Source organism: Mustela putorius, unplaced genomic scaffold (genome assembly GCF_011764305.1).
Source record: "Mustela putorius furo isolate JIRA1106 unplaced genomic scaffold, ASM1176430v1.1 tig00003870_pilon_pilon_pilon, whole genome shotgun sequence".
NCBI lineage: Eukaryota > Metazoa > Chordata > Mammalia > Carnivora > Mustelidae > Mustela > Mustela putorius.
In genome coordinates, this window is record NW_025422022.1 from 686,696 (window position 1) to 712,593 (window position 25,898).

Below are 25,898 nucleotides of genomic sequence, written 5' to 3' on the forward strand. Positions count from 1 at the left end.
GGTGGAATCTGCCCAGTGCTTACCCCTAGACCAAGCTGCTTCTCCCCAACGGCGGCGGTTTCTATGATTAGGTAACATGTCCTCTTTTGGCCTCCCGGCTGACTCTAAAACAAAGTAAAGTCACGATACTCGGGGTGACATCTCCGGGAATTTTAAAATCTGGGTGCAAGGCACGGTTGGCCGCGGGGCAGGCGCGCCCTCAGCTTTCCGATCGCTGAGCCCGCGGAGGCGGAGCGAGCAGTCCACGCCCTCTCGCCGGCCCCACAGCCCTCATTCAACACCCAGAGGGCGCGGACACCGGACCAGAGCTCCCGGAGCGCGGCGGTTTTGGCGGGCCCGCGTCTCGAGGTGCGTCAGCCCGCCGTCCCGTGCAAGCAGGGAGCCCGAGCCGCGCGGCCGGACGCGCACTGACCGGCGGGGCCCACGGAGCCGGGCGCGGTGAGCGCGCAGCGGGGCGCGGCCGCTCTGCGGCTCGGCCTTCCCGAGCTTCACGAGCTCCATCCCCGGCGACCCCCGTGTCAGGCTCGGGCGTCCGCCCCCTGCCTGTCCCGGCGAGGCTGTCGCGGCGTCGGAGTAATTCCGGGGCCTCCCACCGCTGTTTCTTTCCTTCCTTACCCAGGCCTCGGGAAGTTTGCCGCGGAAACGAAAGTAAATAACTCGGGGCGCGTCTGCGCGGAGGAAGCAGCGGCCACAGCCAGGTTCGCTCGGGACCAGCTTCCAGGCGGGGGTGGGGTTTCCTGACTAGACCGGCGGGCGGTGGGCGGGGACGGCGCTCACCGGAAGTCCACTCTTGACTGGGCCTTTCGGTTGGTGGGCGGGGCTTGCGGCGGATGGGGAAGTTGAGTTGTGGGAAAGCCGTCGGTATTCCCGGAAGTAGGGCGGCCGGCTAGAGGCGTGGAATTTCCCTGAGTGCGCTGCAGAACTGTCAAAAGCCCAGCTGCGCTCCTTTCTCTCCCACCAGGAGTTAACCCCGTCCGAGGGCGCAGACCTGGCCTCGGGCCAGGAGGACGCTGGTGGCGTTGGGTTGTTGCTATCGTTGTTTCGTAGCGGTGTTGGGTTTTTATTACAGTATCATTAAGATACGGTGGCACGTGCTCTCCTCGTAATAGGATGACGTACCAAGCCTTTGAAAGGGCTTTTACTCTTGCCCTTGGGGTCGCGCGCGGGAATCGCAGAGAAAAAGCATTTTGCAAAGCATTTCCGCATAATCTTAGATGTGAGCTGGCAAATGAGGAAGAGGGATACACTGCCACAACGACAAAAGGGATGAATGTCATAACCCTAAAGACCTCCCAGGTAGTCAGTGGCGTTTGCTTTTACGAAGTGCTGCAAAATCTCGTTAGAATTCGAAGAGGTTAAGCTACGTCCTCCTTTCCTAAGCATCTGACAAAACCCCAGGGGCGGGGCGGGGCGGTTTTTTCTTGTCTCTTGCTGATCGTTTGGCTCCTCCTTGCCCTGAGCTGTTGGGTGTTTTGGCAAAGCTCGAGTGTGTTACAGTCAACCAACTTTTCAGAAGTCCTTGGGTCTTTAGACCACTGTTAAGTCTTCCCTTGATTACACCTGAAGAAATCAAGGCGCAAGTAACCTTTGGAACATAGAGTGACTTAGTAGTTGATCTGCATTTTGTAAACACCAGGTAGATGCCAGAGGAAGGAGGAGATTGTAGTCCGTTAAAAATGTGGTGCCTGGGTGGCTCAGTCCCTAGGCATCTGCTTTCAGCTCAGGTTATGATCCCAGATTCCTGGGATGGAGCCCCAAATCGAGCCTCCTTCTCTCTCATCTACTCCTCCTCCTTGTGTTCCCTCTCCCACTGTGTCTCTCTCTGTCAAATAAATAAATAAAATCTTTTTAAAAATGGGGAAAACTGCAATTCTTTTAAACACAGAAAAGTGAAGACTAAGTTTGTTTAAAAACTTTAGGGTGTATGGGGTACCTGAGTGGCTCAGTTGGCTGAGTCTCTGCTTTGGGCTCTTACCACCATCCTAGTGTCCTAAGACTGAATCCAGCTCTGGGCTCCTTGTTCATCGGTGAGTAGGCTTCTCCCTCCGCCCACTAATGTGCGATTACTCTCAAATAAGTGAATAAAGTCTTTAAAAAAATAAATAAAATTTAGGGTGTATCATTTTAATTATTACTAATAAAACAGTAGTGATTATTTAATTTTCATTTTCCTCTGCACTATATTGAGCAGCAGAGATATGTTGTACTTTTTTAGGAGGGCGGAAGGAGCAGAACAAAAGAGAATCTTAAGCAGGCTCCACTGCCTACTGGAGCCCCATGCAGGACTCATTCTCACAACCCTGAGATCATGACCTGAGCCAAAGTCAAGGGTCGGGCTCCCAACCAATTTAGTCACCCAGGCTCCCCAATATGTTGCACTTTTAGGAATGAATATTATTCCTAAAATATCAGTTTCCAAAATGGCAAATTACTACTGGGTGCTTTTTAATTAATAATATGTTAATACCGCCAATATTATCTGGGACTTGAAAAAAAAAAAATATATATATAGGTTCCCATACTTTGGTTGGATATTTTATTCTGGAAAAATGATTGACTGCATTTGCCTGTAAAATACTGATTTTGAACCACATATTTTGTTATGTTTTAAAAATTTGGCCTATGCATTCCCCATGTTTCTGACTGTAGCTTATTCATTTAATACAGGTGAGCAAGGTTATAAGCTTAAGTCTTTGAATGGGATTTTAACAAAGATTATAGTTCCGCTATCTAGGGAAGCTGTATGTGTGGGCAAATTGATAGCCGAAGTTTGAATGAAGAAACAAAGGTTCAGTGCCAGGATCTGGTACTTTAGGTGAATCATTTAACTCTTCAGATTTTAGTTTCCTTATTTCTGAATTGGGATGATAAGAAAAAACTTATTTCATGGGGTCATAATGTGCTAACTAACATATATGATAATACCTGGTTGAACTCTTCTAGTCCTGTCCTTTACTCTTCTTTTGGTTCTTCCTCACTCACAGCTCTTGTTTATCTGATCAAGCCGTTAAAACTAAAGAATCTTAGAGAATTCCACGTTGAATACTTGAGTAAAATCAGAATTCTGTTAGCAGGGGAAAGGAAGGCAGTGATAGGTAGGCAACTGACATTTTCTAATTCTTGAATTCTTGAATTCAATCATCATTGAAAAATTGAGAAATAGTCTTCTATCACTGAAAGGTAAGTATGAATATTTTTAAAGTCTTTTTAAAACTTTTAAAATTAAAGTATAACAATCAGTGTGAAATGCACATTTCATAATTGTACAGCTCAATGAAGTATCACAAAGTGAACATGACCCAGGTTAAGAAAAGAACATTGCCAGTATTCCCAAAACCTTTTGTGCCTTTCTCTTCTCATTCACTATCTCCTGTTTTCTATCTTATAGTAACCACTATCCTACCTCTTAGTATCAGGAAATAATTCTGCCAGTTGTTCTTGGTATTATTTATTTGTATTTACCCCAGTTTTATTGAGGTATAATTGACAAACAAAATTGAATATAGATGTGAGTATTTTGATATATAGACTATCTGCCTTAGAAGACATTTTAGAAATTTGTGAAATTTTTTGAAATTGTGAATGAATTTCAGTGGACAAAATTTGCTTTCTTGAGTCCCTGAATTAACATCCATTTATGAAAAAAAATTAAATTCCATTAAAATGGGCATGATTACATTACTCGTTGAAATTAATTAACATAAGATGGTATTAGAGGGCAGTGTGCTTTTGTTAATTACTCTGTAACATGGCTTTATAAGGTGGTTTTTTTACCTGCCTACATTCAATGTTTTTGAGACTGTTGGGTATCTAAACCACTCAAGACCTTCCTAAGATATCCAGTGCTTATAAAGTTGAATTGTTTGTGGTGGGGGAAAAGGATCAAAAGCGGTAAAAGCAAAAGAAATCTCTGGGAACCATGCAAGAGGTGCGTAAGATTGAAGTTAGGCTAAACCAGCGAACTGCAAGACTGAGAACTGATTTGGGTCAGGAGCCAGCTTCAAAAAGTGCAGTGGAATCAGCAGGAGGCCTCCTTGCCCTGAGGTCCATTGTGCTGGCAGGAGGCACTGCAAATCCTAGTTGGCCCTGGCAAATTCCAGGAGACAAGATCTTGACTGAAGGAGAGTGAGCAAGTAGAACTCCTCAAAAAAGTTGAAATCTTATACTCAGATGGCATATTTCAGTTTAATTCCTTCCTGTTTCTTTACTCTCTGAGCCTTTTTTAAAAAGGTCATATACAACAGTATTTTTGAAAACTGCTATAGGTATTTCAGAGTATGGATGGGCTATAACTTATTCTCTCTTCTGTGTATGTAAATTGTTTTACATGTTTTTGCCATTCTGTGTAATGTTGCCAGGACCATTGTTATAAATAATCTGTCTCATCATCTCTGATTTGACTAAAGAAATACTGAGTGAAGTAATTATTGCCTTTAAAGAAACAAGTTTTATTATAAAATTATAAATGTAATTAATCTTTATTGTAGGAAATTTGAAAAGGTAGAAGTGTACAGAAGAAGTAAGAATCATCCTTCTATCCAAATATAATCCTTGCTAACATTTTGGTGTCTTTTTTCCCCCTGTATGTATGTGTATATGTATATGTGCCATCTACCTGTAAATATATTTTTTTATTTTTACCTGTAATTTTGAAAGGTTATATGATATTCCATTTTATGAGTGTCATGTAATTAATTTTCTCTATCCTTTATTTTTGGACAATTAAGTGTTTCTTTTTAAAAAATAATTACCCATTTAATGATCGATTACGACATACGGAATCTTCATGGTTTCCTATATATAATATCATGTCTTCTGCAAATAGTGACAGCTTTGCTTTTTTTCTTTCTAATTTTGATGACTTTTATTTATTTTTCTTGCCTAATTGCTGTGGCTATGACTTCCAACATTACTACGTTGAATACAAGTGGCTACAATAGGCATGCTTGTCCTGTTCCTGATCAGTGCTTAGGACAAAACCTGCCATATGTCTGGGCTTTTTTTTCCCCCCCTAGGCAATACAGACAGTATACAAGGTAGTTTCCTGCCTCCTGTGTAATTTATTAGAAGTAATTCTCAAATTACAGCTATCTTAACTGTTTAAAGGAGAAGTTAAGGAAGCTCTGAGAATGTCTGATGGGAAGACCTAGGATGGCTTCCTTGAGGAAATGACACTTCATTGAGACCTGAAAGATGAGCAGGATGAGCCTGGAGAAGAATGTGCCTTTAGAGGGTTGTAGGGGAGAGTGGAACAAATTACTTGATTTCCCCCCCTTTGCCCCTTACCATTCTCACAAGGATGAATCAGTAGAGAACTGCTGAGCAGAGGATCCCAGCAGCACACTGGCATTCTCAAAGTCCATTGAAATGGGAGAAATGGGGATAAGGGAGGGCAGCTGGTCCAAACATAGCCAGAACCTTTAAGCAAGGAACAAATCTGTTTTCCTTTCAGAAATGAGGAAATTGAGGCTTTTGAAGTTACACAAGTCATGGGGCTAATACATTACAGAGCTACAGTTCATACTCACAAAAGAAAGGCCTGTGTTCTTTCCATAGTAATACGGCTCTGTTACCTCTCCATCAGTGCCTGCCTCAGAGCCATCACGGCCCTTTGCATCTCATCCTCCATGCCTTTATCTGGGTAGCCTCCCCCACCCCCATCTACCCATACATAGATAGGCTTCTTTCCAGAGGCTGATTCCTCTTGTTTGGCAATGTCTTGTTACAGAAAGATGGTCCATAGCGTTGTGTACTTTGCTGATATGTGAGCTTTGCTGGAGTGACATGGTCTGCCCACAGCCTTTGTACACGTGCAGGTGGTAACCTGGGCCAGAGTGCCAAAGGCCACTACACAAGACTGCCATCAGGCCAGACATTTTCAGAAATCCCTCAATTACTTTCTTTTTTAAACTTCCTGCTTCCCAGTACTTTATTATGAAAAATTTTGAAGTGAGAAGTTAAAAAGATCTTACACCCACAATTAATATCACACTCAGTAGTGAAAAATTAAAAGGCTTTTCTCTAAGATCATGAACAGGACAAGAATACTTTTATTCAACATAATATTGGAAGTCGGGTACCTAGGTGTCTCAGTCAGTTAAGTATCTGCCTTAGCTCAGGTCATGATCCCAGAGTCCTGGGGTCAAGGCCCACATCAGGCTCCCTACTCAGCGGGAAGTCTGCTTCTCCCTATTCCTCTGCCTGCTGCTTGTACTACTTGTTCTCTCTCTCTCTCTGTCAAATAAATAAAATCTTTGAAAAAAGTGTCCAAAAACCCCCATAATTTTGGAAGTCATAGCCACAACAATTAGGCAAGAAAAAGAAATAAAGGCATCAAAATTAGGAAAAAGCAAAGCTGTCACTATTTGCAGGAGACATAATAATATTATAGGAAACTATGAAGAGTCCATCAAAAAACTATTAGAATAAGTGATTTTTGATACTATAATAGGATATAAAATCAAGATACAAAAATCTGTTGAGTTTCTGTATGCTAATAATGAACTATCAAAGAGAAATTAAGAAAATAGTTATGTTTACAAATGCATCAAAGGAAAAGAAAGTGCCTAGGAATAAATGTAACTGAGGAGGTGAAAGATTTGTGTAATGAAAACTACAAGATACTAAGGAAAGAAATTGAAGAATGCACAAATAAATAAAGAGATATTCCATGCTCGTGGATTAGAAGAATTAATATTGTTAAAATGTCCACAGTACCTAAAGCAGTATACAGATTTAAAGCAATCCCTAATAATATCCCAATGGCATTTTTCACAGAAATAGAACAGACAGTCCTAAAATACATATAGAACCACAGAAGACCCTGAATCAGCAAAGCAATCTTGAGAAAGAAAAGCTGGAGGCATCACACTCTCTGATTTCAGACTTTATTACAATGCTATAGTAATTAAAATAGTATGCTGTTGGCATAAAAGGAGACATATAGATCCATGGAGCAGAATAGAGAGCCCAGAAATAAACTCACTCGTGTGGTCAATTAATATATGGCAAATAGGCCAAAAATATACAATGGGAAAAAGACAATCTCAAGAAATCATGTTGGGAAAATTGGACAGCCACATACAAAAGAATGAAACTAGACTACTGTCTTGCACCATACAAAAAAATTAACTCAAAATGGATTAGAGACTTAAATGTACCATCTAAACCATAAAAATTCTAGAAGAAACTATAGGCAATAAGCTCCTTGACATAGGTGTTGGCAATGATTTTTGGAATCTGACACCAAAAATAAAAGCAACAAAAGGAAAAATAAACAAGTGGGACTACATCAAATGACAAAGCTTATTCACAGCAAAGGACACCATCAACAAAATTAAAAGGCAACCTACTGAATGGGAGAAAATATTTACAAATCATATATCTGTTAAGAGGTTAATATCCAAAATATATAAAGAACTCATACAACTTCATAGCAAAAAGAAAAAAAAAGATTCAACTAAAAAATGAGCAGAAGATCCGAATAGACATTTTCCCAAAGAAGACATCCAGATGGCCAACAGACACATAAAAAGATGCCCAGCATCACTCATCATCAGGGAAATGCAAATCAAAACCACAATGAGATACCACCTCACACCCCTTAGAACTGCTGTTATTGTACAGACAAGATAACCAGTGTTGGCAAGGATGTGGAGAAAGGGAACTTTTGTGCACTGTGAGAATGTGAACTGTTTTAGCCACTATGGAAACAGTATGAAGTATGGAACAGTACGAAGCTTTCTCAAAAAATATTTACTCAAAACAAAAACACTCAAAGAGACATATGCACTCTTAAGTTCATGGCAGCATCAATTACAATAGCCAAGATATGGAAATAGCTTAAAAGTCCATCAATATATTAATATATAAAGAAAATGTGTGAGTGTGTGTGTGTGTGTGTGTGTGTAAATTCAGCAGTAAAAAAGAAGAAAGTCTTATCATTTGACAACATGGATGAACCTTAAGGGCATTATGCTAAATGAAATGTCAGAAAGATAAATACTGTATATGATCTCACTTATATGTAGAATCTTTTTTTTTTAATATGTAGAATCTTTAAAAAAAAAAAAAAAAGTTCATAGATCCAGAGAACAGATTGGGGGTTGCCAGAGGCAGGGGCTGGGAGAAATGGAGGAAGGGAGTCAAAAGGTTTTAAAAAATTAAAAAATCATGAGCTACAAAAAGCAATGTAGTATTCTGGGTCAGATCCTAGAACAGAAAAAGGGCATTTGTTAAAAAAAAAAAATGGGTAATATCATAATCAAGTAGGGTGTTTTGTTAATAGTAATGTACAATGTTGGTTTTTTAGTTTTGACATATGTACAATTAGGAACTGGGTGAGGAATATATGGGGGAAATTAGTAAATAAACATAGAAATGTAGAAACAAATTTAAAAAAAACTTTACAGTGAACTTTTATGTGTCCACCATCAATATTACTTTATTCAGTCTGCTTTATTACAGAATATCTGTTTACCACACTCTTTATCCACAAGTCTGTCTGCAAAATAAATTGCAGATATCAATATCCTTCCTACTAAATATTTTCAGTATGCACACCACTAACTAGAGTCAGTATGTTCACAAATTTTTCTTTTTCTTTCTTTAAGATTTTATTTATTTATTTGTCAGAGAGTAAGAGAGAGGGGACAGGCAGGGAAAGCAGCAGGCAGAGAGACAAGCAGACTCCCCCCTGAGCAAGGAGCCTGATGCTTGGCTCCATGCCAGAGTCCTGGGATCATGACCTCAGTTGAAGGGAGACGCTTAACAGCCTGAGCCACCCAGGCATCCCCCAATTTTTTCTTTTGATGCCAGATTTGCCTACAGTACATTTACTGAGTATTAACAATGCTTATGCCTGTGTAACTCTAACCCCCACCGAGATAGGAGAGCAGTACCATCACACCGGAAAGTTTCCTCCTGCTCCAAAGCATGCAGTCCTTACCCTGTCCCTGGGCTATCTGTTCTGGAAAAGTGCTCCTTTGCCAACACAGATTTCTTTGTTCAAGAGCTTAATATAGGTGGAGTTGTACAGTATGTATTCTTTTGTACTAGGCTCCTTTTATTTACCATCTTTTGTGATTCATCGATGTTGTGTGTGTTGGTAGTTCATTGCTTTTTTTGCTGAGTAGTAACCCATTGTACGAATATACGATCTTTTTTTTTTTTAATCCATTCTCCTATTGATGCATCACTGTTTCCAGTTTGGGGCTATCCTGAATAAAGCTGCAATGAACAACAGAAGTCTTTGGGGACATATGTTTTCATTTCTTTGGGGATTAGGATTGCTTAGCCATAGTTGAGGTGTATGTTTCGTTTTATAAGAAACCTCTAGACCTTTTCTCACAGTGGTTGTACCACTTTATATTCCCACTCACAATGTATGAGAATTCCAATTGTTTCTTATCTTCCCCAGTATTTGGTGGTGTCAGCCTTTTTAACTTTGGATATTCTGGTAGGTGCGTAATGGTATCTCATTAGGGTCCCCCATGGGTTTTTATGCTTCAGTTTAGTTTGGGGAAAATTAATGGAAGAAGGGAAGAATGAGAAGGAAACAGTTGTTTTGGGATTATATACACTGTAGACTTCATAGCACTTATGTACAAATTCTCCAAATCCTCATCCTTTTTATACCTTTCTATTCTTTTTCGATAATGCATTGTTCTTTCATATTCTTCAAATTCATTCTTTGTGTTCATAATTACCTAAAACCTATTATTTTCTAAGAGTATTCAATACTCTGAAATTCTTTAGTGCCTGATACTGCTCTTGTATCTGCTGGATTTGGCTCATTTGAACTTTGTGCTTTATAATTTTGGAATAGGAGCTGATGTTGTTAGAATTTATTTGTGGGAATTCTGTCTGGTCTTCCCTGAGGGTGTTTGTTTGCTTTACCCTTAATTCAGTGATATCATGAGCCTGTAGCCACTTTGTTTTTTTTTAAAGTTATTCGTTTGGGCCATTTCAGCCATAGGAGGAATAGAAATTCAAAGCCCAGATCTATTAGAAGATGGGCCCAAGGTTGTGAATTCACTTCGAGACTTTTTTTTACACTCCATGTCCTATCTAAGACAAGCAATTGCCACTGCTAGTGGACTAGCTTTTCCCCTGTCCATCCTTTCATTGATGAGTGCTGTGTTCAGTACGGGGGGTATCTCTGTTTCAACCCTCTTTTCTTGCATGCCATGATCTCGTCTCCTGTCCCTGGCTGCATTTTAGACCTTGACCTTTGGATGTCAAGATTGGCCTTGCACAACAGGGACACTGTCTCAGTTCAGCAAGTTATTGACACATATCACAAGTTATTGACTGGGGGGCTTAAACACTGGACATTTATTTCCCACAGTTCTGGAGGCTGGAAGTCCAATATCAACGTACCAGTAGATTTGGTGTCTGGTGAGAGCATGCTTCCTGGTTTGCAGATGACTGTTTACTTCTTGTATCCTCACATAGTGAGGGCGAGAGAGAGAGAGAGCGAGAGCGAGCTCTTATATCTTTTATAAGGACTCTGATCTCACTTGTGAGGCTTTCACTTTCATGACCCAATTGTCTCCCAAAGACTCCACCTCCTAAAACTATCACAGTGGAGTTAGAGCTTCAACAAATGAACAAATGACAAACGTTCAGTCCAAAGCAGCCCCCATGTGGGACATTGCCCTAGGCCCAGGGTCTGTTCTTTTTTTAGTCATAGAGTTAATTCTCCTTTCTCTTGGGCCTGTCTGTGCATCTGAATGATGTTTGTGTTATGCTATCCTACACAGATAGGTCTTTTGCAGCAGGGAGGTTTTAAAATTTTTGTTTCTCCATGTTGCCAGAAATGGAAGCTTAAAGGAATAAAACTTGTGGTTTTCTCTGATTCTTGAAAATACGACAAACAGTTCATCTTACAATGTCTGTCCTCAAAAAAAAAAATTTAAGGTACACTAAGCACGTGGTAGAACTTTGCATGTTTTTTGGATAATGACTCTTTGCACTGAGATGCCTTCTTGTTTTTGTTTTGTTTCACAGGGCACAGCTCTGAGTGGGAAAAAGTGGTACATTTCTGAACATTCTCAGGATCCACAAGGAAACCAACCATGTCCTTGGATGACATTAAGATGAAAACTAGTGACTTACTGGAGAAGGAGTACCTGGACAGCGGGGGTTTCGGAAAGGTGTCTCTGTGTTTACACAGATGCCATGGACTCGTAATACTGAAAAAGGTGTACACGGGCCCCAAGCGCACTGAGTGAGTCAGGAGCAGAGGCGGTTGGGCCAGATTACAGCCTGGCCATGGGAAAAATTACTGTGGAGATGCAGGGCAGGGCAGTGGATAAACATGGCCCAGGCGTTAGAGGGAGACAGACCGCGGTGTGTCAGTGGGCACAGTTTTTGTCCAATAACGCTGAGAGCTGGTTATTATTACCCCTGTACTGCTAAATGGGGATTCTGAGGCTGGTTAGCAAGAAGCTCCCAGCTAACAGACAGTGGAAGAGAAGCGAAGAGAAGGAGTTAGAGAAAGGGAAGGAGATGAGGAGTGATGAGGGAGGCAATGAGATAGACTCCTGTACTTGCTGCAACGTTTTGGCGGGGACCAGCCCTACCTATAGAAAAAAAAAGGGGGGGCCATTAATTAGAAGTTCCAGAAGCCCTCTCTTTAAAGCAGTTGGTAGATTTGTTTTACTTCCCTCTTTTCTTTTCAGAGTTGTTACCAAGAGAGGCTGCATTTTCTCTTGTGCCATCTGCTCAGGCTGCCTCTCCTTGTGGCTCTCCATGTGCTTTGCATTCATTCTTTCTTTGCTCTGATGTTTCTCAAACGCTCACTACCCATCACTGGGAAGGACTGAGAAATTCCTCTACCTGTGGATGCCCACTGTCTGGGCCTGGAAGAGATCAGGGCACGCACAGGCATCAACACCAGTGTGTGATGCGTTGGAGGCGTGCACTGCATTTCTTGGGGGCACAAGGGACAGGGGTGCGAACTCTGCCCATCTTGACAGCACCTTTCTGTCCCACAGGTACAACGAGTCCCTCCTTGAGGAGGGCAAGATGATGCACAGGCTGAGACATAGTCGGGTGGTGAAGCTGCTGGGCGTCATCATAGAAGAAGGGAACTACTCCCTGGTGATGGAGTACATGGAAAAGGGCAACCTGATGCACGTTCTGAAGGCGGAGGTAAAGATGGCTTCGCTGCGTGCTCAACCCGCACCGTGCCCTAGGCGCTGCTCTTCTGTGATGGTTCTCACTGTCATAGTTGTTGGTGTCAAATAACCCCCTTATGAGTTTGAATTTTCTGAAGTCAGTACCGGGTGAAAAGGTCTCGAACTTTCCCTGCCCAGAATGTGGTCTTGCTTTCCTGTCAGTCATTGCAGATAGCTGTCTATACCCCTCACTTTGGGGGGGGGGGGTCCTCCCTGTGTCTTAGTGCTGGAGCTGGCCTTGGTCAGCCAGTCCAACATCCACAATTCAGGGGTAGGCACTGTCTTCCAGAAGCCCGTGGTCTGACCCGAGGCAGATGCCTGCTGGGTAGCCAGGAGCTGACCGACTGACTGAAGGATGTATACTAGACATGACTGTCTGTGGAGACAGAATCTTAGTGATTGCTCTTTGATGCCAACTGAGAAACCTAGAGGCTGAATATAGAACATCAGAGGCAACAACACTGGATAAGTAAGACTTACAATAAAAGAAAAATTGTGCATGCAAACCACATCACTTTAATAAAGCATTTTTTAGCGTTTATTTACCTATTAAGGACAAGGCCTCGTGCTAGTCACTGGGGAGGCAATAGCAAATAGAGCAGACACATACCACGGACAGTTGAGGAGGGAACAGTATGGCGTAATGGGGTTTCGGTAGACATCTCCCAGCATGCTGTTGGGAACACAGGGGAGAGGCGCTCGCTTTCATGTGGAATAGATAAGAAGGGATTCCAGAAGGAGGATGCTTGAGCCAAAGCCTGAAGGACAAGCAGAGATTTAGGAACATGTGTTCCGGTGAGAGAATGGCAAAGCAAAGAGACTATGCCAAATTTGGGACACTGCAAACAACTGGATTTGGCCAAAGCATAGATTGCTTGTGGGAATGGTGGGCTGTAGCAGTCTGTAGGGCAAATATCCCCCCCTTTCCCCTCACCCTACAGCTCTTCTCCCTCACCCTACAACTGCCTGAGGTTATGTCCGTTCTTCAGGTCTTCAAAGCCCCAGACATCTCTCGCAGACAGTTGTGGGAAGGGTAACAGGTGTTCACTGATACACATTGTGTTATAATTGAGTTAGACTGTTCTTCTCGCCCAAACTAGGCGAGACCAGCTGCTGCATGAAGTAAGTAGGCATCTTGATTGGGAGATAAATCCTGTGTGACACCAGGTGTCCTGCAGGATGATGTGAAGATAAGGTGGACTAGTTTGGGCTCCAGAGGAATTCAGGAGGGTGTGAGGGAGAAAAGCAGAGCGGGGAATGTGAAAGGGATTTCCTTTGCTTGCTCAGAATTTGTTCCGAAGGTCAAAGTTATACCAAGGAAGAAGGGAAAATCTCTGACTCTTTTTTGGATGGTGGTGATCATTGTGGGTTTTAAATATGGTTTGGGGGGATTCACTTGAGATTCTAACTTCCGCCATTTAAATTTTGGTGTTTACCAACAACCAACATATACATAAATTTTTAGGAGACAGCCCGTTTGTAAACCAGAGACTGCACGTGTGCATGCACACACAGTTTGCACTTTTCAGTGTTAAGCAAAACTAATGTTTTGGAATGCTCTACATTAACATTGATATTTGTGTAACTAGAATAGAATTGTTCAGTAAGAATGACTTGCGAATTTACAAGGACCTGAAGTATCTGATAACAGATTACCAAATAACTAGTAAATTCACTTCCGCATTCTTTTAACATCATGATATCTCGCATGTTAATCTTTCTATGTTTGTAATCAGTGTGAGCACACTGAGAATCTCTTGTATTCTTTTTTCTCAATATTATTTCATTTACACACTGCTGTGACATTGTTCATCCATTTAGTATATAGTAGCATATATTAATGCACTGTGGAAAATGCCTGTTTTTTGTTTATTTATTTATCCCTTCATTCAACAACAATTCTAGGCACTATGCGAGGTAGTAAAGATGCATATATTCTAATCATCATTGTGTTCCTCTCTCAAGAGGCTTAATTAAAAAAAATTTTTTTTAAGATTTTATTTATTTACTTGAGAGAGAGAGAGTGAGAGAGAAAGCATAAAAGGGGAGAAGGTCAGAGGGAGAAGCAGACTCCCCATCGAGCAGGGAGCCCGATGCGGAGCTTGATCCCAGGACTCCAGGATTATGACTAAGCTGAAGGCAGTTGCCCAACTAACTGAGCAACCCAAGGGGCTTAATTTTATAGCATTTTAATATATTACCATATTGGCATGAAAGTTTTATTTTTACATGACAAAACACAGCATTAATACTGTTAGCATGTGGAAGAAATCTTTATTTCAAAGGGGGCCTCTTTTAAAATGATGACATTGTTGCAGATCATGATAGAAGGACTCCTGGTAGCTACAGATGGACCCTAACCTGTGGTTCCACTTAAGATTTTTTTCACTTTATCATGGGCAAAGCAATGGGCATTCAGTGGAAACCATACTTTGAATTTTGAATTTGGATCTTTTCCTGGGCTGGCAGCATGCATTACGATCCTCTCTTGTGAGGCTGGGCTGTGGCAGTGAGCCACGTGATGACATGGGGGACAACTGATATCCTCACAACCATTCTGTTACTCACACAGCCATTCACTTTCTCACCTGCTGTTCAGTATCAGTCAATTACATGAAATAATCACCAGTTTATTGTCAAATAGGCTCTGTGTTAGATGATTTTGCCCAACTAAGGCTAATGGAAGCATCCTGAGTAGGCTTAAGGTAGGCATAGGCTAAGCTATGATGTCCAGTACGTTAGATATATTAAACACATTTTTTACTTACGATATTGAGAATGTATGATGTGTTTATAAGGATATATCCCCACTGTATGCTGAGAAAGATCTGTATATCCTCTAGTTCAGGTCCCACTACTTTGGAATAAAACAGTTGCTTTGGCCCATTTGACTTACCTTTCCTTTTCACAGACTTAATGTCACTTGTTTTAGGTCAGCATCCCCCTTTCTCTAAAAGGAAGGATAATTATGGAGATCATTGAAGGGATGTGCTACTTACATGGACAAGGCATAATACACAAGGACCTAAAGCCTGAAAATATCCTCGTTGATGATGACTTTCACATTAAGGTAAATCGTAATCTGAAGGTTTCTAGAAGATTGGGGTGATTTGATTTTAATTCTCCATTGTAAATCCACTTCTGTACCTGGTAGACCTCTAAAGGAAGACCTTATTCAGCTTAGAGCTGGCAACAGTGGAGCCAGTGGAAGGGTCTGCTGAGCATTGACAAGAAAGTTATGGACTTGATGGAGTTCATATTACTTATTTACTTATTCTAATCTACATTTTTTATCAGTTTTTTAAAATTTTAAACTGTAACTTACTCCATTGTAGTAAAGGGAACAAGGGGAAGAGGTTTTCCTTTTGTTTACTCAAGAGCAAACTTAACTAGGTGGAACGTCACATCTAATTGGTTTTGGCAGCAGGAATCCAAGCATGAGAATCTGAAAGGGGAAGCAGCACTTGGGGGAGAACTCAGGAACTGCTTACGCAGGCATCTTTCCACTACAAGATTCTGCTTCTAACACTTCCTTCTAGTCTTGGACAGATTTTATTCCTACAACATTGAAAGAAGCTTCCTTCTTTACATTAGTAACATCTTTTATGTATCTCCTGTGTTACAATCTTGGGATTTTAGATCATCACACGCCAAAACCCATACCCATAGGCTTGGATTCCTAGAGGTGAAAGTGAAACTCTCATCTTTGATTTCTTCTTAACTGTATTGTTCTATTGTTCCACACTTTTGCCCTTGCCTCCTCTCTCTGTTCTGCGTCTGACCTTTGTATTTTTCATCTTGCTTTCTTCTCTGTTCCCCCCCACCCCTTTCCTATCCCATCTTCTCTTAGGTTCAGGCTACCCACTCAAAACAACTAGCACTGCTGTCCTTCTCAGGACTTTGGAGTCCTTAGAATCTTGCATCCATGGGCTTCAGGACACCCTTTGGGAAAGCTAAAGGTGTGGTATGTTGTCACCATTGGCTGTACAAATTTGCTGAGAAGAAAATACGTTTTCTTCCTAGCCCCCAAAATAGTTGAAAAAATATGCAGAGTAAATGAGGAATTCAAATAAACATGTTTTGCTGTAGTTCATGTCAGAAATGACTTCTGCTTTTTCTCTCCCCTCCCCTGCCCCTAACCCCACTAGCAGATTCCATGGTTTTATTGCATAAGACTCTGAGATACCAGAATTTCACATGGACATTTCTTAGGGGACATTGTCCAACTAGTTGAAGAAGCACAAAGTTTCTATGAATTTGTTAAGAATTAGCTGCTCTACCTAGTGGAAATTTCTGGAAATCCACTCTACCTCCCATCTATTAGTTAACCCCCAAATTTAAAGACAAGTCTGATTTGCCTGTGGCTCTCACAGAATAATCCCATTTGCTCTCTTGCAGATAGCTGATCTTGGTGTTGCTTCCTTTAAGATGTGGAGTAAACTGACTAAAGAGGAACATAACGAGCAGAGGAAATTGAATCGAGTCTCTAAGAAAAACGGTGGAACCCTTTGCTACATGGCCCCTGAGCATCTGAATGACATCAACGCAAAGCCCTCAGAGAAGTCAGATGTGTACAGCTTTGGCATAGTACTTTGGGCAATATTTGCTAATAAGGAGCCCTACGAAAGTAAGACATTTGTAGAGGAGTGAGGTGTTAATCAGACCTGCTGAGTAAAATAGCGGCCTTCAGTGAAGTCGGTTAAGACTTATCATGTCTGTTCATTTCACATCTTTCTCACCCACTAGACCATAAGCTACACAGGGTCTGGGACCATATCTGATTTCTTCAGTGCTACTTTACCAGTATCTGCCCACACAGTGCCTGGAACACAGTAGGTGCTCAACACAATGAGGTTGAATAAAAGTAATTTCAGTTTGGGAATCAGGGATCATAGGACAAGTAGGAGACTTGATGATGTATCTGAGTTCGGAAGGTGCCATAAAATTCCGGGATTCTTCCTGGACAAGAAAGCTTGCTTGCTTCTGCTTATGAGACATGTACTTCATACTTGATTCATTCACTTGCTCCCTTACTCGAGAATCATTTCTTTTCAGTACTTACTGTGGGCACTTTAATTCAAATTAAGAATGAAGAGGTGAGAAAACACATGGTTCATGTAGGAGAACAGATACAGAAGTAGTCATTCTTTAGATTAATGGATATTCTCTGGTCCCATTTTTTTGGGGTGATTATCAGCTCCCCTGGTTTAATGATCACCCATTGCCAAGGCCTCTAAAATCTCTTATATTTAGCCCTGGCCTGGATATCCACTTATCTGTTATGTCCATTACACTTACCAGAGGAACCCCAAAGCAACATCCCCTAAATAAACTTATCTTCTGCATGTTCCCCTTGTAGTCCACTCAGCTTTGCTCTTCTCATGTTCAGAAAATGGCATTACCATCTACCTACCAAGTTGCTGGACCAGAAACCTTATGCATCCCAGTCTCAGCTTTACCCCTTGTTTCCCACATCCAATCAGGCATCAAAATCTATGAGTTCAAGGTATTCATACACTTCTACCCCCACCAAACTCTCTGCTGGCCACACCCTCTATTTCTGCTGAAGCCTGCTTATGCCATTCCCCATTCACACTGCAGCCGAGCTGGTCATCCTAAAAGGCAAGTATGACCATCTCTCATCTATTTAAATCTTTCCAAGGCTCCCTGGGCCTTTAGGATAAAGTTCAAATTCTTCAGTATGGAATACAATGCCCTCTCTGATATGGCTTTTCTGTCTTTCTCTATCCTTATTCCTTATCTCTCTTTTCTTAGTCCGTATGTCCAGTGAGAATGAACTACTCATAATTCCTGGGACACTTCATGATTTCGGGGACTTCCAGTCTATTCATATCCTGCTTCCCTAGCCCGGAATCCTCCTCTCTGAGTCCTCCTTCCTGATTCTTTACGTGGATAAATCCTGCTTATTTTCTTGAGTCAGCAAAGCCTTCTCTGACCTTCTAGTCACAGTTGTGTTAGAAGAACCCTTTGTACTCCTTGAATAGCAGTTAACCACTCTATATTCTCAGTCACTCTCAATAGACTGAGCTCCTTACAGGTAAGAGCTATACCATATTTGTTTTTGTATTAAAATCTGGAGTATGCCTTTGGTTTTATTTATATATTCTATTTGTTCTATCAGGTGGCCACCTTGTGATGAATTCTGTCTCTCCTTGCCAAGGTTAAATGTTGTTTGATCATCTGGACAGTAGACTATGTCAGTGCCTTGTCAGGGGGTCATTCTGCCTCTATCGGATGAGGCATCTGGACTAAAAGCACAGCCTAGGGAGAGAGATTAGCAGCTTTGTCCAAGTTCTGCCACCTCCCTACCTGAGACACAGAGGACTTGAAGAGAAAGTCAACTTAAATCCTTCTTTGCTTTATAGATGCGATCTGTGAAGAGCAGTTGATAATATGCATTAAATCTGGGAACAGGCCAAATGTGGAAGACATCCTTGAATACTGCCCAGAGGAGATAATTAGCATCATGAAGCAGTGCTGGGAGGCGAAACCAGACATTCGACCAACATTTATTGGTAAGGGCATCTTTCATGACCTGAACATTGCCAGTGAGGCGATTTTTTCCTAGGAAGATGTAATCAAGAAGTTGCTTTAAGTTTTCAGAAAACTCAGTTCCACTGGTGATTTCAAATTGATTTTCTAGATTTCAAACATTTTGTTCAATGAAAAGATACCATCCCTCTCAAAAGCATGAAGGCCTACAAGGTGCTCTTATTTCTTTTTTGTTTCATAATTAACTTTTTAAAAATTGTGTTAAGATTGGGGCATCTGGGTGGCTCAGTGGGTTAAGCCTCTGCCTTCAGCTCAGGTCATGATCTCGGGGTCCTGGGATAGAGCCCCGCATCGGCTCTCTGTCAGCGGAGAGCCTGCTACCACTGCCCACACTCTTTGCCTGCCTCTATGCCTACTTGTGATCTCTCTCTGTCAAATAAATAAATGAAATCTTTAAAAAAAATTAAAAAATGAAATTTCTAAAAACAAAAAATAATTGTGTTAAGATATACGTAACATCATTGACCATGTTAACCTTCTCTTAAGTGTACAGGTCAGTGGCATTAAGTACATTCACAGTGTTGCGTGTCTCTCGCCACCACCCATCTCGAAAACTTCTTCATCTTCGCCAACTGAAACTTTGTACCCATTAAATACCAACTCCCCATTCCCCTTCCCCCAGCCCTTGGCAACCATTCTAACTTTTCATCTCTCTGAGTTTATTGTTATTTCTATTATTACATAAACAGAAAGGTACTACTCTGCGTACCTCATGTAAGTGGAATCATACAGTATTTGTCCCTTTGTGCCATGCTTAGTTCAGTCAGCATAATGTCCAAGCTTCCTTCATGTTATAGCCTGTGTCAGAAGTTCTTTCCTTCTTATCACTGGATGGTATGTATTCCGTGGTGTGTATAGACATTTTCGTTACTCATTCATCTGTCGATGGATACTTGGGTTGCTTCCACTGGCCTCTTTGTCTCTTAGCTTCTATTATTTCTTCTCTCTCCCTTTATGTAGCTGACATCATTGGAAATGTATGTTCTCATTTAGATTGGGCCTGTAGTAGAGGAAGAGGAAAAAGGACATGGATGTTTTGTCACATCCTTGCACTTCTTCCCACTCCCCTAGGTTACCTAGGATCTTGCTAAGATCCTAGATGCAGAGGAAACATGGAAATTAGAGGAAAGACAATCAGTTGAGCAAAAAATAAATAGCAAGAAGTCACTTAGGAGCCTGTTTCTGCTATGAGAAAACAGAATTAAAGCCCCGCCTACAACTACTACCAAGGATTAGAGGGTTAACTTTGGTTTATTTGCTTGTTTTCTTACTCTCTTAGTTGGTCAATCTTCTCCTGACTTGGTCTTGTCTCTTGTTTTATGCCTTTTTCACTTTTTTAAAATTAAAGTTCTTATTTTGAGGTAATTGTAGATGTACGTGTGGTTGTAAGAAAAACACAGAAGGGTACTGGCTGCCTCCATTGGTAGAGTGTGGGACTCCTGATCTCAGGGGTTGTAAGTTTGAGCCCTAGGTTGGGTAGAGACATTACTTTAAAATCTTTAATTAAAAAACAAAACAAAACAAAACAGGGGCACCTGGGTGGCTCACTCAGTTAAGCCTCTGCCTTTGGCTCGGGTCATGATCCCAGGGTCCTGGGATCAAGCCCTGCATTGGGCTCCCTGCTACGTGGGGACCCTGCTTCTCCCTGTCCCTCTGCCTGCTACTCCCCCTACTTGTGCTCTCTCTCTGTGTGCCAAATAAGTAAAATAATATCCTAGGGGGGAAAAAAGAAGAAGAAAAGAAAAGAAGTAACATAAATATTCCTTATCCTTTTACCAAGTTTACTACAATGATAACATCTGGTCAAACTATAGTATGGTATTACAAGTAGGATATTGGCATTGATACAGTCAGATACAGAACATCTCCATCACCACAAGATTCCCTTATATTGCCCTCTTATAGCTACACCCACTTTCCTCCCCAGCCCCACCCCCCTTCTTCACCTTTGTCAATTACTGATCTGTTCTCCATTTCTATAATTTTTTTTGTCATTTCGCAAACGTTACATAAATAGAATCATAAAATACTTTTTGGAAACACTTCAGGATTGACTTTTTGCCACTCAGCATAAATCCCTGGAGATTCGTCAAGGCTGTTGTGTGTATTAATGATTTGTTGCTTTTCCTTGTATTGTATGGTGTGAATGTACCACAGTTAGTTTATTCTCACCTCAAAGGAAATTTGTTCCCAGTTTTTGGCTGTTAAAACAAACACTGCTGCAAATATTCATGTTACAGGTTTTTATGTGAATATAAGTATTGACTTCTCTGGAATAAATACCCAGAAGTGAGATAGCTAGGTTGTACAGTAGTTTCATGATTTTTTTGTGTGTGGGGAGGGTTTTTTTTGCCACTGTTTTTCAGTGTTTGTACCATTTTTTGTTCCTGGCAGCAGTGTCAACCACCAGTGATCCAGTTTCTCTGCATCCTTGCTAGCATTTGATATTGTCACTATGTCATTTTAGCCATTCTGATAAGTATGTAGTGAAATCTCACTGTGGTTTTAATTTGTATTTCTCCAATGGCTAATGATATTGAATATGTCTTTTTTTGTGCTTATTTGCTATTTGTCTATCTGCTTTGGTAAAATATTGCTTTACTAACTTTTGCCCATTTTCTACTTACATTGCTTGTTTCTTTTTAACTATTGAATTTTGAATGTTCTTTATATATTCTATATAGTATTCCTTCATTGGATATGTGGCTTGCAAATATTTAATTCCAACATGTAGTGCTTCTTTTTAATCCTCTTAGAAGCATCTTTCACAGAATAAAAGTTTTTGATGAAGTCTAGTTTATTAATTTTTCCTCTTATGGATCGCACTTTTGGTGTCCAACCTAAGAACACTGTCAGGTTTAGCTTTCAAAGATCTTATAATGTGTTTTGTTCTAAAATTCTTAAAGTTTTACATTTAAGTCTGTGTTAAGTATTTTTTTCTATAATTGTCAAGGAAAATTTTTAATTGATAACCAAAGAACAATAGCACAGAACTAAATATTTGATTTGTCTTTCTTACCTGTTACTCAATTTATATTTTATTGGAAAAATAACACAATCCATTTTGAGTGAATTTTTATATAAGATGTGTGGCTTAGGTTAAATCTCATTTCTTGCCTATCAATATCCTCTTGTTCAGCACCACTTGTTGAAAGTCTTTCTTTCCAGGCTCAGTCGGTTAAGTGTCCACCTTCAGCTCAAGTCATGATCCTGGAGTCCCAGGATCAAGCCCCACCTCAGGCTCTCTGCTCAACGGGGAGCCTGCTTCTCCCTCTGTCCCTCACCCCACTCATTTATTCTCTTTCAAATCAATAAATAAAATCTTAAAAAAAAAAAAAAAAGAAAGTCTGTTTTTCCTCTATTGAATGGCTTTTTCTTCTTTGGCAGAAATAAGTTGGGATATTTATATGCACTTATTTCTGAGTTCTCTATTCTGGTCCATTGATCTGTGCATCTATCCCTCTGCCAATACCCAGTCTTAATATAATGGTAAGTCTTAAAACCGAGTAGACTGATTCCTCCCATTTTTTTTTTAAATTTAAAAAGTTCTTTTAGCTATTCTAGTTCCTTTGTCTTTCCATATAAAATTTAGAAAAAATCTTGTCTATAAAGAAATCTCACCCTGATTTTGATAGAAATTATGTTAAATCAGTATATCTATTTGAGGAGAATTGAGATCTTTACTATATTGAGTTTTGTAATTCATGAACACAATATGTCTCTTCATTTATTTATATCTTCTTTGATTTGTTTTATTGGTGTTATATAGTCTTTAGCAGACCAGTCCTATATATTTCTCTTTTTTGAGCAATTGTAAGTCAGTTGTATTTTAAATTTAGGTGTCCATTTGTTCATTGCTAGAATATTGAAATATAGTTGGTTTCTTTGTGCTAATCTTATCTTATGACCTTATTGAACTGACTTATTAGTTCTAGGAGTTTTTTGGGATATCTTCTTTAGATTTTCATGTCATCTCCAAATAGAGACAGTTTTCTTTCTTCCTTTCTGATCTGTATGACTTTTATCTCCTTTTCTTACTTTATCACATTGGCTAGAATTTCCAGCATTATCTTAAATAAGAGCAGAGAGAGCAGACATCCTTACCTTTCTCAGTATTAAAAGAAAGCACTCAGACTTTCAGTATGAAGTATGTTAGCTGTAGATATTTTGTAGATACTCTTTATTACTTGATGAAGTTCACCATATTTATTCTTATTTTTCTGAGAATTTATCATGAATGCGTTTTGAATTTTGTGAAATGCTTTTCCTGCATTGATTGGTATGGTGGTATGTTTTCCCTTCTTTTAATTGTTAATATGGTGAATTACACTAATTGTTTAATACCTAACTAGCCTTGCATCCCAGGAATAAAACCTATTTGGTAATGGTGTGTGATTCTTCTAATATATTGATAAATTCCATTTACTAATATTTTGTTAAGACTTTTCCAAGTATAGTCATGAGGACATTGATCTATAACTTTCTGCTTTTTGTATTATCTTTGTCTGGTTTTGATATCAGATTAATATTGGCTTCACAAAATAGACTGAGAAGTTTTCCCTCCTAATTTTTGGAAGAGAATGGGGGTAAGTGATGTTAATTCCTTTAAAGTTTGGTAGAATTCTCCCAGGAAACTATCCAGGCCTGGAAATTTCTTTCTTTCTTTTCTTTCCCTTCTTTTTTTTTTTTCTTCCTGGAGTTTTTAAATTGAAAAGTTGATTTCTTTAGTAGTAAAGGAGCTATCAAGATGATCTGTTTTACATCAGAGTAATCTGTTTTATATCAAAGTAGTGTATCAAATGGCTTGGTAGTTCTACTTGTGGTAGTTTGTATTTTTTGAGGAAATGACATTTCAATTAAGTTATCAAGTTTATATATGTAAAGTTGTTTGTAGTAGCTCTCATTATTGTTTAGATATCTGCAGTGTTTGTAGTGATATCCCCTGTTTCATTCCTGATACTGGTTATGTATGTCTTCTGTTTTCTTTTGTTAGTCTTCCTGTTGATCTTTTTAAATAACCAGCTTTTTGTTTCATTGATTTCCCCTATTGTTTTTGTTTTCCATTTCATAGATTCCTGTTCTTCATCATTTCCTTTCTTCTACTTTTTGTTTGTTTTGTTCCTCTTTTTATAGGTTCTTAAGGTTGGAACTTAGATTACTGATTTTGATTTGAGACCTTTTCTCTTTTCTAATGTGTGTCTAATGTCCTTCTCAGCACTGCTTTAGTTATGTCCTGCAAATTTTGATATATTGTTATTTTCATTTACTTCATTGCATTTTTAAATTTTCCTTGAGACTTTCCCTTAGATCTATGCATTATTTAGAAGTATGTTGTTTAGTTTCCAGGAGTTTGGAGATATTCTTGTTATCTTTCTGTTACTGATTTCTGGCTTAAATTCATTTTAGTCAGAGAATATGTTCTATGTGTTTAACATCTCAAATTTATTGAGGTTTATTTTTTGGCCCAGAATATGGTGTATCTTGGGATATGTTCTGTGGACACTTGAAAGGAATGGATTATTCTGCTGTCTTTGGGTAGAGTGTCCTGTAAATCTAGATTAGATCCTATTGATGATGTTGTTGAGTTCTTTTATGCCTTGGCTGATTTTCTCTCTAGTTCTTTGAATTACTGAGAAAGAGATATTCAAGTCTACAACTATAATTGTGAATTTGTCTATTTCTGCTTTTAGTTTTATCATCTTTTGCTTTATAGATTTTTCCATCTCTGTTGTTTGGTGCATATATATTTAGGATTGCTGTGTTTTGATGGAGTGATCCTTTTATCATTATATAAATGTCCCTTTTGTATCCAGCAATGATCTTTGTTCTGAAGTCTACTTTTTTGGATATTAATATAGCCACCCTTCTTTCCTTTTATTAATATTTATTTATCTTTCCCCATCTTTTTACTTTCAATTGTGTATAATCATGTGAAGTGAGTTTCTTGTGACAGCATGTACTTGGGTCATGTTTCCTTAATCTGTTCTGTCAATGTCTGTCTTTTGATTGGTGTTTTTAGACCATATTAATTTAGTGTAATTTTAATATGTTAGAGCTCACATTTGCCATTTTATTTTGATTTTTATTTGTTCTTTGTTTCTCATTTCTCTGTTTTCTTTTTGTTGCCTTCCTATGCATTCTTGAACGTATTTAGAAACCCATCTGAATTTTTCAATAGTATAGTATTTTTTTTCTTTCTTTTCTTTTTTTTTTTAGAAAGAGAACATGCATGTATGAGCAGGGAAGGGGCAGAGGGAGAGAATATTTTTTTAAAGATTTTATTTATTTATTTGACAGACAGAGATCACAACCAGGCAGAGAGGCAGGCAGAGAGAGAGGAGGAAGCAGGCTCCCTGCTGAGCAGAGAGCCCCATGCAGGGCTCGATCCCAGGACTCTGAGATCATGACCTGAGCCGAAGGCAGCAGCTTAACCCACTGAGCCACCCAGGCACCCCGAGGGAGAGAATTTTAAGCAGGCTTCATGCCCCAGCACAGAGCCCAATGCGGGGCTCTATCTTACAACCCTGGGATCATGACCTGAGCTGAAATCAGGAGTCAAACACTTAACTTACTGAGTCACCCAGGCTCCCCTGAACTTATCGATAGTATATTTGAGGATAGTTTTTCCAATGGATACTCTAGGTGTTAACATTGTCTGTACATAATTTATCACAGTATATTGATGTTATTTTACCAGTTTGAGTGGAGTATAAAAACTTTACTTCCTTTATTTTCCTTTACCTTCCTCTGTATAAAATTGCCTTAAATATTTACTCTACATATATTTAGAATACATTGACATTGTTACAGTTTTGCTTCAACTGTCAGTGATAGGTGGTGGCTATTATGGAGGGCATGTATTGCATGGAGCACTGGGTGTGGTGCATAAACAATGAATTCTGTTACACTGAAAAGAAATTTAAAAAAAACGCAGTCCTTAAATTAAAACAACAACAACAACAACTCAAAAAGAGAAAGAAAGCCTATTGCATTTACCCATATTTTTGATTACTGTGTTTTGGGGTGTTTTTTATAGTACTACTTCTGACACTAAATGTGTCACAACTAGAATTCAATTAAATCTTGACATTAACCACCTGGAATTATTATTAGACTCCACAGGTTTAAGGGCTTAGCCCAGCT

At 39.8% G+C, this 25,898-nt stretch overlaps 1 protein-coding gene across 2 annotated transcripts in view; it reads left to right on the plus strand.

Moving 5' to 3' along the window:
• The first annotated feature begins 239 nt into the window (after nucleotides 1-239).
• RIPK1 (receptor interacting serine/threonine kinase 1) overlaps nucleotides 240-25,898 on the plus strand; it is a 46,828-nt gene continuing 21,169 nt past the window's right edge. The window contains exons 1-6 of one of the 2 annotated variants that reach the window (XM_004753625.3): nucleotides 240-348; nucleotides 11,011-11,230; nucleotides 12,000-12,156; nucleotides 15,115-15,252; nucleotides 16,581-16,809; nucleotides 18,569-18,718. In XM_004753625.3, coding sequence (XP_004753682.1) covers nucleotides 11,079-11,230; nucleotides 12,000-12,156; nucleotides 15,115-15,252; nucleotides 16,581-16,809; nucleotides 18,569-18,718 — 826 coding nt within the window. In that variant the 5' untranslated portion in view covers nucleotides 240-348; nucleotides 11,011-11,078. Of the gene's footprint in view, nucleotides 349-560; nucleotides 699-11,010; nucleotides 11,231-11,999; nucleotides 12,157-15,114; nucleotides 15,253-16,580; nucleotides 16,810-18,568; nucleotides 18,719-25,898 lie in introns of those variants that run through there. The other variant, XM_004753624.3, reaches the window with a different exon arrangement.